Source organism: Sylvia atricapilla, chromosome Z, assembly GCF_009819655.1.
Source record: "Sylvia atricapilla isolate bSylAtr1 chromosome Z, bSylAtr1.pri, whole genome shotgun sequence".
In the NCBI taxonomy this organism is placed as follows: domain Eukaryota; kingdom Metazoa; phylum Chordata; class Aves; order Passeriformes; family Sylviidae; genus Sylvia; species Sylvia atricapilla.
This window is the reverse complement of record NC_089174.1, coordinates 40,769,290-40,785,129: the sequence shown is the minus strand read 5'-3', so window position 1 is coordinate 40,785,129 and position 15,840 is coordinate 40,769,290. Positions and strand designations below refer to the sequence as shown.

Below are 15,840 nucleotides of genomic sequence, written 5' to 3'. Positions count from 1 at the left end.
CAGGATTTGCAATGGCAAAGGTTGGCAATAGCCAGCTTGGCCACCCATCTCCATTTCTCTGCCTGTCTGCAGGTGAATATTATCTATGATTTCCACTGGCCAGTGCTGGGAGTGGCAGAAGATGGAGGATGTCTGCCCAAGCCTTAGTTGTTCCAAATCGAAAGGCTGTGTTACCAAGGGTACACTACCATTTTCACCATCACTCTAATTGTGGTGTCTGAGACTGAGCACACAAACCAAGTGGAACCTCTACTTGAGGCAAAGAACCTCAGGCAGTGGGAAATAAAGGAAGAAATGAAGTAGTGAGAAGGTGACAGTAATGTGACAAAAGAAATACTTTCAGATCCAGCCTGCTGTAAAGAATTTCTCTTATTTCTGTGCTTTACCTGGTAAAGTTAAAGGCAAGTCAGCTGAATCTATTCTCAAATAATGGGTCAAAGAATAAACAAAAAAACCCAAAGAAACAAACGAACAAACAAAAAAGAGTCTCAATTCTTTCGTCATAATATGATGTAAGACAGAGATGAGGTTATTTGTATTTTACTTGCACTTAGAGTGGTAGTATTTAGAGTAGTTTTAAGAAGGGGTAATGGGGACAAAATGAAGAGGGAGAGTCTTTTCTCTAGCTTCATTTTACCCAAAATAATACCATGAACACCCCCAACAGATCTACAATAAATCCCAGATCTTTCACTTTAGATCTTGGTGACCTTAGATTTACATATCTTGGTGATATGCCAAAGATGTAAGGAATTTTGGATGACTGAATATAAATATAAAAATATAAAAAACAGTGGGCATTGTTTTAGAAGTTATTTTAGTTAAAGCATGTCTATACTGTTACTTGAGCTGGGAGTTCAGTTCTATTCCTTACCTTATATTTTTAAAAAAGAGAGCAAGCAGGTCAGCTTTTGATTTAAAATGCCTGGAGTTTTGAAAGGCCTGCAAAAGCAAAGGAACTGTCTGCAGTATGCTAGCTTGTACTGATATAATAGACACAAAAAAGGACCACTTACAGAAGATGTCTATCCATTTCCTCACACTTTGAAGTCCTTGGAAAACAGTTATTGTAGTTTTATTTCTAAATATGTCTTTTAGCATTGAGCCTGAGAATAGAATAAGAAAGTCAGTGACGATGATGAGTCTGACCTCTGGAGTGTTGCTTCAAGTTTACCTGCTTTTCACTGTTTGCATTTGTTCTCACGCAGCTTCAAGTAAAATATGTATAATTTTAGAATTTATCTATTTGTTCACATATTTCTCCTCTGGGAGGAGAAAGATGACTGATGGTGATGTTCACCAACAAAGTCAAAGAAGTGGCTACCTGTGTAACCAATCTTGGCCTGCTTACAAAACTGTATATAAATGGAGTCAGAGAAATAAAGTAGAGAGCTTTCCTGCTTGACCTCCTGCTGCGAGCTTCGTCCTTTCATGTCCCTAACAGCAACACTGGAGATAGAATCTGAATTACCATAATATAAGTTTAAAAGCAAGTTTATGTCATTTTTAACCGAGAGTGTCAGTAAAGCTCAAGTGATGCTTAATTTGCTAAGCCAGCAGTGCTTCCAGGATATGTTTTCATTCTTTGTGAAAATATGTGAAATTTATTCTGCTAAGAACTGGAATGTAGTTTTTAATGCTTTCTATTTTACCAAACACCAAGTAATCCACAAAGTAGGTATTGTAGGATTTTCTAACCTGCAATGGATAAATCCTGACCTTGTAGATATGTGTTTCCTGTGTGCTCTGTTTCCCATGTGCGCCGTTGGAGGCAGAATATGGACTGAGAGTTTGCTCAACTCTCTGTTATAATGCTGTTTTACAGAAGGATTAGCTCACTACCTCAATTCAATAAAATCTTCTTTTCTTTGCAGGTGAAATGGAAATTCCAGATTCAAATGACCCCTTAAGTCATGTGGATGGACTTGAAAGACCAATTCCAACACCTAAAGGTAAAATGAACTGTAATTTCATCAGCCTGCTCAAGTATAAACATTCTTCAGAAAGTACCAGCAAAATCCTGTTATTGTATATTCCCTGTATTTGTCAATCGATACAAGCCTGTAAGGAAGGCAACCTTCCTTTCGTGAATTAGCACTTTTGATTCCAGGCAGGGATAGCAAGGTTAAACAAGTTCTACACAAGTGTATAAAAATTAATTTTGAAGCATGTTTAGTCCTCCCATATAGATGGGTTAGATGTTTGATCCAAACACAGAGTGCTATTATTACCTTCCTAGCATATTTTATTTCAAATTTTTGCCATGAAATTAATTTTATTTGATTTGATTTTGTATAATGCCACACTCAGCATCTCTAGGTCAGTGTTAAGTATTGGTGTCTTCAGTTAGAGGTAATTAAATCTAGCCCATTACAGCACAAGAATACTTACTTTTTTTTTGTAGCTCTGAGCATTAATGCTTTGGTTTTTTCTGTCTGTAGTGTCAGAATTTCTAGTTATTTATTAACATAAATTTTATGACACTTTACTACTTAAAAATAGATCCAAATGCTATTCTTGCATCTGAGGATGCACATATTTACTGCAAATTGTGCTTCTAATTGCAATTTTGAGAGTGCAATTTTGAGAGATTATGGTCTCCCTTCTCATAGATATCCAGTGTTATCTAGTCCTGATTGTTGCCCTGAATACTAGTTAGATTTCTTACCCTAATTGTGCATATTAGGAGGTTTTTTACAAAAATCTTCTTTTACATTTTGCCAATAAGTCAGTAAAAAGTACGTGTTTCTGTTTCCATATATCTCACCACCTTGCTACTGATTATCAGCATGGGACTAAGTCCCTCCTATTTGGGAAGACGACCTGGTATACTCAATTTCTTGACTCTCTGCCACTTTCTGAAACTGCTGAAATATTTTAGAAGTTTAGAATTTGCCATGTATTCTAGGAATAAATTTTTGTATTAGTCGTTCCTGTTAGTAGCACTGTATTACTATCCGTTGTTTAATTCACACTGAAGTACACACACACTACTTCTGATGAAAAGGGGCCACGTTTAACTTTTAACTGCATCTGATAGGCTTATTTGCCTGGCAAGTTGGTCCCACTTTTCTCTTTTGTTATATCTGAACTTTTAAGGCTACAGACATAAAAGAGGTTTTGGGGTTTTTTTCATGTGACAGAGCTTGGTTAAATTCTTGCTGAAAAAGGAGTTCCAGTTATTTCCACAGGCAGTACCTGTCTGAGGAAGTAATTAATCACATTTCAAACATGTCTACACCATAAGAATTGTATATTTCTTTCAGAAAAAAAGAAAAAAAAGAGCCCCCTGTTCTTAAATTATTTGCTGTTATAGAATCATTTGTCAGTTTCTAGCATACCTGGTTTGTAAATGGCTGCATTTTTCTTTTTTTCCTTTTTTTTTTTCCCTTTTTTTTTATTTATGTGGGTACAGAATTCTCTATACAAGCAAAACTAGTTGGAATATTAGCCCACATATTTCTGTGTCATAGTAAGGTATCAGGTTTTGTTACAAAAACACACTAGACAGTTCTACTTCAAAATTTGGGTATATTGTTGAGAGTGGTAGAAACACTTCTTCAACCCTTCCATCACATCAACATTCTTCCTTCCTCCAGAAATCTTTAGTTATTCTGATTTGCTTGTAACCTCCCATTTTTAAAATTTTTCATATTTTAGAATAGACTCAAAACAGGCATGGAGATAACCAGCTTTAATAATACCCAAATTAAAAGCCACTTAAGAAATACCAAGTGTTATTCGTCATCCTCTTCTCTAGAATCTTCCAGAAGTCCTGAGAAATTATTCTGTCTTCAAAGACAAAACCAGTTTAAGCAAGGTATTATTAATAATGTGCATTTGCAAAAATGTTGCAAGTCTCTTCCCACAAGTGAAGCTAGCCCTCTGATAGATGATGTGAATGGATAATAGTTTGGCTAGGCCTTTTGATGAGGATTCATTGTCCCTTGTTTCCTTTGAATGAGCACCTGAATGACTAAAAAGTGCTCTCTCTGAGCAAAATTTCACTGCAAACCAGTGCAGAGCAGTGGGCGTTTGCTGTAGAAGAACTTAGGTATAAAACATTTGAGCACAATTCTCCTCTCAGTCCAGTCAGCCTTTGCAAGGATGATGGTTTCCTCAATCTTTCTTTCAAGTAAGCCTTGCTTTCTCACTTTGCCACTTACTTGAAGTAAGCCTTTTGCACAAACTCTCTAACGTACTCTCACTGGGTCCTAAAAACCCACTGATTTTGGAGGAGAGGACAATGTGCACATTGTAACAGTGTTTCAAGGCTAATTCTGTTTCATTCCTGGATTGGCAGTTGCTCGTTCCTTGTTCCTAAGGATATTTCAAGAGAATGTGAACTAAATCAACTTATTTTACTTGTTTCTGGATGGATTTTTGTACATTGAGATAAAAAAAAAATAGGATGAAGGATGAGATGCAAATTGGATTAGGCTATAAAAGTATCATTTCATCTGGAAATATTATGTGGCAGTATATTATAGTGTAGTTTCCTTAAATACTCATGTATTTTGGGAGACCTGGCAACATCCCTTCCACTTTCTAACCTGGCTCAAATAAACTGTAAATCACTCATCTTCATATGGAGATTAAATGAAACAGAGGGTGAAGAACTGGGGAGACTGTTTTTGGTTTAGGAAAATGTCCCATGCAAGAAATTGTGAGTCTTAGGCTTCAATCTACCCTCCTTGGTAGGATGAGGTTTCTCAGTTTATTTAGAGTTCTGATTTGCTTGTGGAAGGAGTCACACCTTACTGAACTCCCACCACCTGCCAAGATGTTGTGGTGTCATTCACACCATAACTAAACTCATGTCTTGCAGCAATGTTGTTATATACACCTCTAGAAAGACATTATTATTTGAATTTCAGCAACTTTCACGTAATTTTTCTCCTATTAACAGTCTTCAGTTCTTTTATATGCCTAGGAAACTCCACATCTCTTAGATGTTCTTCACAGATTACCTGTCAATTTTGTGAACACTTCATGCTTAGTAATGTGTTCATTACACAGTAAATTTTGGAACAATAGTGTCTTCCTCATAAGCTAAAGTATGCATCCTAGGTAAAAAATTATGTCTTATTGTGGGAAAATGTGACTTTGCTTATGGTGGAAATACCATTAGTTTATTTACTCAAAATAATGTCCCCAACCCCTTTTGTGTTTGATATGTTTATATTAGTCTTAAAATGCCAAAGCAGAAATTTGCCATTTGAAAGAGTTGGGATGGGGAAAGATCATGCTCTTTTATTCATACCTAAGAAAAGAAGACTATTTAAAGACAAAAATGAAAAAAGCTGGGAAGGCATTGAAAAAATTAAGACCAAGATAGCTTCAGGAAGAAAAATCCCACATTGCTTTTTACACAAATCATAGTACACCTATTTTCATGGGAATTTTGAACACTAGAAATTTTATTCCATGAATCTGAAAATGGTCTAAATTTATGCAGTTATGCAGGAGAAAAAGTATTTGTCCTTTTTTAAAACCAGATGATTTTAAATTCTGAGTATCTATTATGGGTTTACAAGCTGAGATGCTTGTAAACTGTGATGTGTTCTATAATACCAAATACCAACCATTCTGATGGTTTTATGGGCTTTTTTGACTGTTGCATAAAGTTATTTAAATAAATACATATGACTTATAGAGAAATAAGTATTCTAACAAGTGATAAAACATATATGCAGTTATTATTACTTGGTCTAAAAAGACTGTTGTGTCTTCAGGTATCTAGCAATTTATGAATCAGATTTTCCTTTCTTTGTCTCAAAGACTGGATATTCAGTGTTTGTGTTCCTTGTGCAATGCAGAAAGAAAGAGATAAGACGAGCCAAAGTGGATGATTATCTCAGAGCATCATTATCTCAGGAATACAGAAAGATGTGAATCTCAGTGTAATATCACAGATACTGACACTTAGTCCATGTATAAATTGTCAAGTCACTTAGACTTCCCTTGCTCTACTTTCTGTTTTTGGAAAATAAGGGTGATGATATCATCCCATCTCATGAGACTTCAATATTCATAAATGACTTGATAAATGACAAGATAAGAAGAGTTTAAAAATTTTTACTCTGTCCTATCCTATGTTGCCATATTGAAACTCATTTTAAAAGTATGAATGCATAATTATTTTTAAAAACATATAGAAAAGAGGATTAAAAGTAATAAAAAATGTACGGTAAACAAAACTTGAATTGAAAACAATTGTGCCAGAATTCACATGATCTAAAGTACCTAAGGAGTTTTAAAATATTTTTTTTAGAATGAACTTCAAAATCTCAGCTAAGATCTTAAAATAACAAAAGCAGAGCAATCATTTTATATTGTGTTTATGCCAAGAATAACACATATGGTTTGAGCCAATAACTTGGACATGTAAGTGCCAGAATAATGTAAATAAAACTAAGAAATATAATACGCATGTGAGGTCTTAGTGATAGTTGCACCCTTTAGGTTTTTTGTTTAATATCTATTCTTGTGCATATCTTGACAACGATTTGACACACACTGGAAAAGCTTATTATTATATTCTTGCCAAAACATGAATAGTAGACCTGTCAACTTAATGTTGATTTGCTGTGGGATTCTGTTTGATATATTTATATAAATTCATTCCATTTAAAAATCTGAAGTGCTGGCAACCTAACAAAGGTTTTCCAAATATGAAAGAGTTTTGCTGGAATTCATGTCAATCATTTCCCTGAGCTATGTTATTCATAGAGTACATAGAATATGATAGCAAAACATAATATAAAGATTAAGTTGCATTGTCCTCTCATAGCTTCTTGACAGAATAGTTTTTAATCTATTCAAGCAAAATAAATACTAGTATTAGTTGTACACTATGTTAGAAACCATAGTGAAAGATAAATTTAGTTTATCGGATTATTGCCTACAGCAAGAGCAGAAATATCTACCAGATAGATTTTGCTTTTGACATAGCTGCATATGCCAAAGATCACTGAAGGCAAGGGAAGCATTTTCCTTCACTTCAATGACCCTTGGAAACCATCTAGAGTATACAGTATATAAAATATTAATTTCTCAGCACAGGAAATTTCTGGACTTGTATGTTTTTAAAAAAAAATATTTGTTATCCATCTCCCAAGTAAAATGTAGTTTATTATAATATGACATTTACAATAGGACATTAACAAGTTTGGCAATATTTAGCAGGCACAAAATATTTTATAGAGAGTATTTATTCTCTGTTTCAAAATTATGTTAGTATTAAAATGGATTAACAATTCCGTTCCAGTTTTAAAAAATTCTACTCAACTGATGCTTAATACAAAATACAGGACACAAATTAAATACAAGTTCTAGCATTTTCACATTTAATTTTCCTTCATACCTGTCCAAATTAAGATTTATTAAGACAGAAGGAGAACTACACTGGGAAAAAAAAAAAAAAAAAAAAAGTTTTTGCATATTTTTGAGATCCCAATTTATCCTGGGAAATTTTTTTTATCCCAAATCATTCCATCAAACTGGCATCAACACTGTGTTTGTGGTGTGATGTACGCTACCAAAAAAGTAACTGCTGATTATCACCACAGAAATTAAATAAAGAAAACATTCTTTAGAACATGGTTGGTTGAATTTTCCACTTTGTTTGAAAGAATTGCAATTATGGGTTATCAAAAGTGGACACCAAATAACAGAGCAGTTCAACAAATGGCTGCCCACTCTGTCATACAAATACTTCAGAATCAGTGAATACATAAACATCATTTCTCGAAGAGGAAATGAAACCAGCAAATAGAGATTGTGCAGTGGGGGGTGGACAGAGGCAGAGAACAGGCCCTGAGCTGCTCTACTGCTCTTGGGCTGCTCTGCAGAACTTTGGAAAAACACAAATGCTTCAAAATTCATAAGTTAAAATATTTCTTATTTGGTTTTTAATTACAAGGTAATATAAAATACTGCAGAAAATACGTGTAAAATTGGCAAGAGTGATGATGAACTAAAGCCAAATTCTGCAGGAAATAGATGCAGTGACACTGAGTTCAGGTGAAGTCTATCAAATTACACTGGGTCTGAAGTAACCCAGAAATCTTTGACATTGCTTTTAAAACTATAGTAATCGTTTTGTTCTGGTTATTATAAAGATCAGATTCATAGATTCATATGGAATATTTTGGATGGCTTAAAAGATACATGTCTAATTACTTCCTTACTCTGTTTTAATTAGTAGAACAGGAAGTTCTAACATGGATTTAATACTAAATTAATAAGTCCTAATGAGTAAATTTACTATCTGTTTTCATCCAAATGTATTTGAATGTAATATTCATGACTGTCCCAAAAAGAAGACTCCACCCACCTGATTTTAAATCAGAAAAAGTGAAATAGTGATAAGGTTTTAGCAAGACATAATGTAGCCCTTTCATGTACTTGCATGTGAAGAGCAAAGTGTCTATTAAAGAGCCAGATGAACCACAATTCCTGTCTACCATCTTACAGTGCTTAAATTTGCCTCATCTCATCTGTTTTAGACAGATCTTCTCTGCTTCTTTCATTTCTTGGGTATCAGAAGCATCTCTGAGCCACATGAATGTACCTCTGTGCTGTGCTAGCAGGAAGAGGCCAAGCTTCTTCTCCAAAGAGGTCTTAAAACAGTCTATTTTGCCTCCCTCGTATGAGAGCATTCAGCCTGTCCCCACAATTGCTGAATCATAGATCCACAGAACTATAAAACATTCCAGAACTACAAAACATTCCAGCCTGGGAGGCACCACAAAAGATTATCCAAACCAATGTTTCTGAGGAAAGAAAGCTTAGACAAAACAATCTAATATTCTGTGCAGTCCCATCTTGAAATCCTGTAGTGATGAGGATTCTTACCACACCTCTAGGCAGTTCATTTTCTGGTGAATAATTGTTCTCACTGTCAAAAAATTCTTTATTCTATTGAAATAAAATATTTCCTGGCAACTTTCACTTATTGCCCTATGACTTCTCCATGTAACTCCTTGTGACAAGTGTCTCTGTTCTCCTTGTACTTGCCTTTTAGGTACTGAGAAGTTGTGATGATGCCCCCCTGGCTGGTCTCTTCACTAGCGATAAGAGACTTAACTACTTCAAGTCTTTCCTCACAGAACAGGTTTTCTAGCCCTTTGATGATATTGGTAGCCCTCTCTTGAACCCTCTCCTGTCTTTCTGTGCTGTTTTTAAATTTTGAGGATCAGAACTGGGCATAATGCTCCAGGTGTGGCCTGATAGGCACTGAGTATATTGGGATTGTGATATCCTCTGTCTGCTAGGTAATGCCCCTATGGATGCAGCCCAGTATCTCAGTGGTGCTCATGAGTATAAACTACATATAGTTTATGAAAAAGTAGTGAAATAAGTCTCTAAATAACAAGCTATGAGTGAAATAGCCATGTAAAATCCTTTTCTTACTTGTGATAGGGCTGATCATGCTTTGTTTCATGCTGCTAGAAATGCTTATGTGTGTAAAATGTTGGCTTAAATAGAAGTTCTAATCAATGGCTTCAGTTAATTATATCAAAAAGTAAATTTACTTGTTTTATTTTCCCTGGCAAAATGTTATTCTAGTATTTCTATTTTTTCACCTATGAAACATAACTGGAAACCATAACAAATTACATTGCTGTGCTGTGACATTGCTGAAAGCAATAATATTTTTTTCTCCTGTTTATATAAGTTATTTGAAAAAGATATTGTTTGTGTTCTGTCAGAATGTTTTGAAGTCTGCTAAGGATTTTAAATTAAAAATAGGGACAACTTGTATAAAATTACATAAAAAATAATTTATTATTTGATGAAAAAAAATGAAATAATTTTCCTGTAAGTTCCAATATTATGTGGAGATTTTATGTACTTGGATTTATTTAATTTTCTATTCAGTGATAAACTAAGTTCACACTTGCCTGTGTTGTATTTCCATACTATTCGTTATAACAGAATTTCTTTTGAAAGGCCAGTGGTAGATAACAGTGTGAAACACAGGAAACCCCAGTTTTCCAGCAATATCTGACTTTGTACATTTGTTATATTCTGATGTTTCTACTGCTCCCTTCTCCAATGCTATACCTAGCTGTTGTAGAAGAACTGATTTTCACAGTCCTGTCAAATATAAATCAAAGCAGAGCATCAATTTTCTTAAGGTATTTCAGCAATTAGACTGTCAGTGTAGACAATTTCTTTACTGATGATGGATTTGTGTACAGTAATGTGCTATTTCTTAATTAAATAACTGCAAAATAATTTGACTGATAGGAAATGTCCGCATGTCTACATCCATCAAAGTTATTTGATACTTGGATCCAGCTGCCATAAAAATATAATGTAATTTGAGTTCCTGGTGCTTTTATGTCTAGAAGGTCTAAATTCACTGGTACAAACACGTAAGCATGACAGCTAGATACTTTTCTTACCTGTTTTGTAAGGTAATATAACATTATTGTTTTGGTGGAATTATATATTGTTGAGCTTTCAGTGTGTGATGTGTATCAGTAGCAGGACTCCTAACACCAAATTAAATTTATAAATAATAACCTACAAAAGATTTGATTGTCAGGTTTTGACAGTGTTCTTCCATAAATTCTTCCGTGTTTTTTTTGTCATCCCTAGAGATCACCAGTACAGCCTTCTTGACAAGCCCTTTGCTTTCCACAAACCACTAATTAGGGCTTGTAGTTTTCACTTACAAAATTACTACAAAATTAGTTATTGCACAATATCCGTTCAGACATTTCCTTGACCATACATTTTAACTTGATGTAAAAAATGTCAGTCTATAATCAGCTTATGGGTCCCCTTACAGGTTACTTCCGCAATTGACACATTATTTCATTAAATTGAATGTGAGACATATAATCTTTAAAATTTACTATAGTATAAGTCTGTCCAAATCAGTCTAATTTTAGTATTTTATTGAGTGACTAACAAGTCAATATCTAAAAGTAACTTTTCCAGTTTTAGGTTTTTTTTGAGAGATATCTGTGATCATGTAAGAAGATTATGTGGTAAACTCACAATGATATTTCAATATGGTTCCAACTGGGATTATTCTTTTGTGAAACAAGAGTGTATTTTGCTGTTAGAACAGAACAGCACTAGATGTATGGTAGGATGTTACTATTTTAGCATGTCAGATGTAGAAAAAGTCACTACTGCCTCAAAATATCTATCCAAATAGGCATTTAGGAGTGTAATCATAACAATTCATGATTGACCTTCAAATCTGCATGCCTACCCACACGCAAATATGAAGTCAGCAATGAAACATAAATTGGAGTGTGATGCTATGGTGCTCTTAGAACAGTGAATTGCCTTTTTTTTGAGATTGAAAGAAAACTGAAATTGTTTCCAAGCTTCTCTCTTAGAAAAGTATCTTTGAGCAGGCTTTTACCTCAACCCAAGTAAAGTTTGATTTTTTTGACCTTTTATCCTCTTAGGTTATTTCCTGACCTTCTTGGAACCAGTAAACAATATCACTGTAGTCCAAGGGCAAACAGCAATCCTCCATTGCAAGGTAGCAGGAAATCCATCTCCGAATGTCAGATGGCTAAAAAATGATGCTCCTGTGGTTCAGGAGCCAAGACGGATCATCATCAGGAAAACAGATTATGGCTCACGTCTGAGAATTCAGGATCTGGATACCACAGACACAGGATACTACCAGTGTGTGGCTTCAAATGGGATGAAGACAATAACTGCAACAGGAGTTTTGTTTGTCAGGCTTGGTGAGTTCCTGGCTTTTATGGCTAGTCAGACTGCTTTATAGACTAGGTATTAATTTTAACCATAGTATAATGAGAAATGAATTTAATGTTTTGAGAAAAATTCTCGACACAAAAGAAAATAAAGTCAGTGCCTGGGGCCTCTCTCCCATCACAGAACTTCTCAGCTGAACTTGATACCCCTGTACCGGTAATAAAAGAAAGTAAATACAGATGTAGAGGTCTGCAAATACACAGTGAAGAAAAAAAATTAAAGAAATGCCAGTAAAAAGTACAAAAAGGTAATATTTCATTGCCTGGAGTTTTCATTCTACTGCTAAACTCAGTCTGTGAAAAAAAACCAAAAGCTGATGAGAAGAATGAGAAGTACTTTTCTGTGTGATGTTCACAGTTCTGGGGCTATTCTTGTGAATATCAGTTCTGTACTGCTCTGTGAAGTGTGGCCTCAAATTCTGTCCTTTCACATGTAAAGGTACACCACACCTTTCAGGAAGTGCTTATATTGCATATTGGAGACTTAATAATCTGATATAGAAGCCAACCTTTTATTTAGCTTGCCTTTGGAGCCATGGGAGAAAAAACTCTAAAGGCATTATTCTAATTTTTTTCTACTTTTGTAATGTAAATAATTATAGTTCCACAGTTTAGTTTGTAGTGATTGAGCATTGAAATGAAGTGCTGAGTATTGAACCTTGTTCCTGCTGTGACAAAAGTTGATATCCCCCTGCCACATCCTAAATTCTGATAGTAAGGCTTAGTTTGGGCTTATTAAAAGGTAAGTGATGTGTCAAGATAATACCTTGTCTAGCTGCCTGTGCTTTTATGGTAGAAAATATTTTACGAAAAAAACTAAGTCCATTCAAGTTGCTGCTGGAGCAGCAGTAGATTCATGTGATTTTTATTGCAGCTTTGAAAATAACAATATATTATTATGTTCAGGAATGCAGAGAGTTTTGTTTGAATCTTGAGATAAACCTTCCTCTAAGAGACAATTGCTTTTAGATTGCTATTGACTTTTTTTATGATGTTGTCCTAGAGCTAAACTTGTAAGCAATACTTGGTTTTTTTTGTGTTTGCAGGTCCAACAAACAGCCCAAATCACAATCTTCAGTAAGTACTCTTTGGAAAATTACTTAATGTACTCTGACTAGTTTGGTCTGTCAGAATTTAGTTCATAAACTCAGTAAGTGCTGCCTGCAACTACAATGTTCTTACTAAAAGTATCTAATTTGAGCAAAAATTCACAGAATGGATGCACCTTTTTTTGACAGAGGTAGCATTTTGTTACAATGAGTTTTGATTTGACTGACTATTCTTGAGAACTTCTGCTTACTTATTTCATGTTCTGAACAAGGAAATTACCACAAACTCATGTTGGAACAGTAATTGTTTACAGGGCAAGTATGGGCTAGAAGAATGATTAAAAATGGATGGGTAAAATGCAGTGGTTGCAAATTTACCCATGTTATATTATTATAACTTGAAGAGCCAGGTAAAACAAGACTAGAATCCTGTCGTTGAGTAGCTATGCAAAACCACTCTTAGTGTCATTTTGACTTGAGTGCTGATTCAGTGATTTCTACAAGGCACCTGGGCTCACTTGCTGATTCAGTTGTAAGGATGAAAAGAGAATCATAGAATGGCCTGGAATGGAAGGGACCTTAAAATCACCCAGTTCCAACCCTTCTGCCATGGGCAGGGACACCTTCCACTTTATCAGGTTGTTTCAAGTCCCATCCAGCCTGGCATTGGATACTTCAAGGGGTGAAGTATCCACAGCTTCCCAGGGTAGTGTGTTCCAGCTTTTCACCAGCCTCTGAGTAAAGAGTTTCTTTTTGACATCTAATCTAAACCTGCCCTTTTCCAGTACAAAGCCATTGCCCCTAGTTCTGCTCTATCTACCAGTATAAAAATCTCCCTCCTTCCTTTTTATGAGAACCTTTTAAGGCTGCAGTGAGATCTTCCCAAAACCTTACCTTTCTCCAGGCTTGACAACCACAGCTCTCTCAGCCTGTCTTCACAGAGAGGTGCTCCAGCTCTCTGATCATGTTCTTGGCCTCCTCTGGACCCACTCTAAGAGGTCCATGTCTTTCTTGTGCTGAAGACCCTGGAGCTGGACCCAGGATTCCAGATGGGGTCTCATGAGGGCCATGTAGGGTGGTAGAATCTCCTCCCTCACCCTCCTGAACACTCTGTTTTGGATGCAGCCCAGGATACAATTGCCTTCTGGACTGAGAGCTCACACTCTTGGGTCGCATCCAGTTTTTCATCCACAGGAACCCCCAAGTACTTCTTCAAAGGGCTGTTCTTGGTGACTTAATCTCCTAGTCTGTGTTCATGTCTGGGATTTCCACAACCCTGATGCAACACCTGGAAATTGAACTTGTAGAACTTAATGAAGTTCTCATGGACCTGTTTCTCAAATTTGTGCCTCTGTTGTCCCAATGGCAATTCTCAGCTTCATGTCATCTTCAAACTTGCTGAGGGTGCTCTTGATCCCACTGTCTATGTCATTCACGAAGATACTGAAGAGCACCTGCCCCAAGAGAAAGCTTTGAGGGGCACTACATATCACTGGCCTCCATCTGGACACAAAGCCTTAGACCACGACTTTCTGGCTTCATCCATCCAGCCATTTCCCTGTCCGCTGAATAGTCCAAATCCATGTCTCCAAACTGCAGATAAGGATGGCATGTGAGATGGCATCAAGGCCTACAGAAGTCTAGATAGATGACATCTGTTGTCTTCTCTTATTGACTATTGTTGTCACTCCATCACAAAAGGCCACCCAATTGGTTAAGTACAATTTGCCCTTAGTAAAGCTGCACTGGCTGCCTTAGGTCAATTTGTTATCTTTTATATATTATACTTTTATATAGTTTATCTGTAAGATAACTTCTAGGATGATCTGCTTCATGACTTACCATGCACAGAGGCGAGGCTCACCAATCTGTGGTTCCTCACATCTTCCTTTCTCCTCTTTTTAGAAATGGGAGTGATGCTTCCTTTTTTCAGTTACCCGGGAGTTTGCCTGACTGCCTTGGCTTTTCAAATATGATGAGATTGTTTTGGCAAGAACAGCAGCCAGTTCCCTCAGGAATATATCTCATACATCATATCTCATCATATATCTCATACATCTCGTATCTCATCAGGTCCCATAGACTTGGGGCTATTCAGCTTCACCAAATGATCCCAAACCTTCTTTTCACTTGCAGTGGGAGAAACTTCAGTCTCCCATACCCACACAGAGGATCAAGGCCTTGAGTGGAAAGGGTGACTGCTAGTGAACACTGAGGCAAAGAAGTCACTGAATAACTCATCTTTCTCCCTATCACTCACTACCAGTTTGCCCTTCTTGCTCATCATGGGGTACATTCTCCTTGGCCTTTCTTTTCTGGCCTATGTCAAACTGATAAACCTGCGAACCAGATTTTACACTGCTTTACTTTTGTTATAGTGCAAGTAATTAATTTTATTTCTTTTGGATTCCTTAGCATTTTACAAGTGCTTCTCCCGTACTGAGAATGAACTTGTTAATATTTCACAAATACCAACATAAATAGAACATTTCAACTGATATATAGATTTATTATTATAAAGAATTATTATATTATTATAATTATTATATTATATTATAAAGAATTAATGTGCATGTGATTTCCTCAAATGGAAGTTAATTAAGGTTCCCAAGACGTATGTCATCTTGGTTTTTCCTAGGTTTTGCATGCAACCTATGCAACCTTTGCTGCTTTGGAATGCTAAGTTAAAATAAAGAAATAACTAGAAACTAGAAAATCTTTTAATTTGGCTTATGACACTTCACAATGGGTCTTGTTCCATTGGTGTTGGAAGTAGTACTGTGCCATCATTGTTCTGGGCCTGCCATTAAAAAGTGAAGAATACACTGATGGTAGATTATTTTCTTTTTAATATGTACTAGATTGGAGAGAAACATGAAACTTCAGAAAAACGAGGTCAGGTCGAAGGTCTAGTGAGAAGTCATGAGGGTCTTATCATTTGAGGCCAAGGAGCTTTCAGGGATTAGAGATTTTTGCCTCATTGCATTCTTAATTCTGTTTCAATTTTTTAAAAAATCAGTCCTTCAAATAAAATG

At 35.8% G+C, this 15,840-nt stretch overlaps 1 protein-coding gene across 1 annotated transcript in view; it reads left to right on the top strand.

Annotated features, from left to right (window-relative positions):
• Window positions 1-15,840, top strand: part of ROR2 (receptor tyrosine kinase like orphan receptor 2) — a 145,399-nt gene that overhangs the window by 98,644 nt on the left and 30,915 nt on the right. Inside the window, exons 2-4 of the mRNA XM_066339746.1 lie at window positions 1,875-1,952; window positions 11,439-11,726; window positions 12,803-12,833. Coding sequence (XP_066195843.1) covers window positions 1,875-1,952; window positions 11,439-11,726; window positions 12,803-12,833 — 397 coding nt within the window. The remainder of the gene's footprint in view (window positions 1-1,874; window positions 1,953-11,438; window positions 11,727-12,802; window positions 12,834-15,840) is intronic.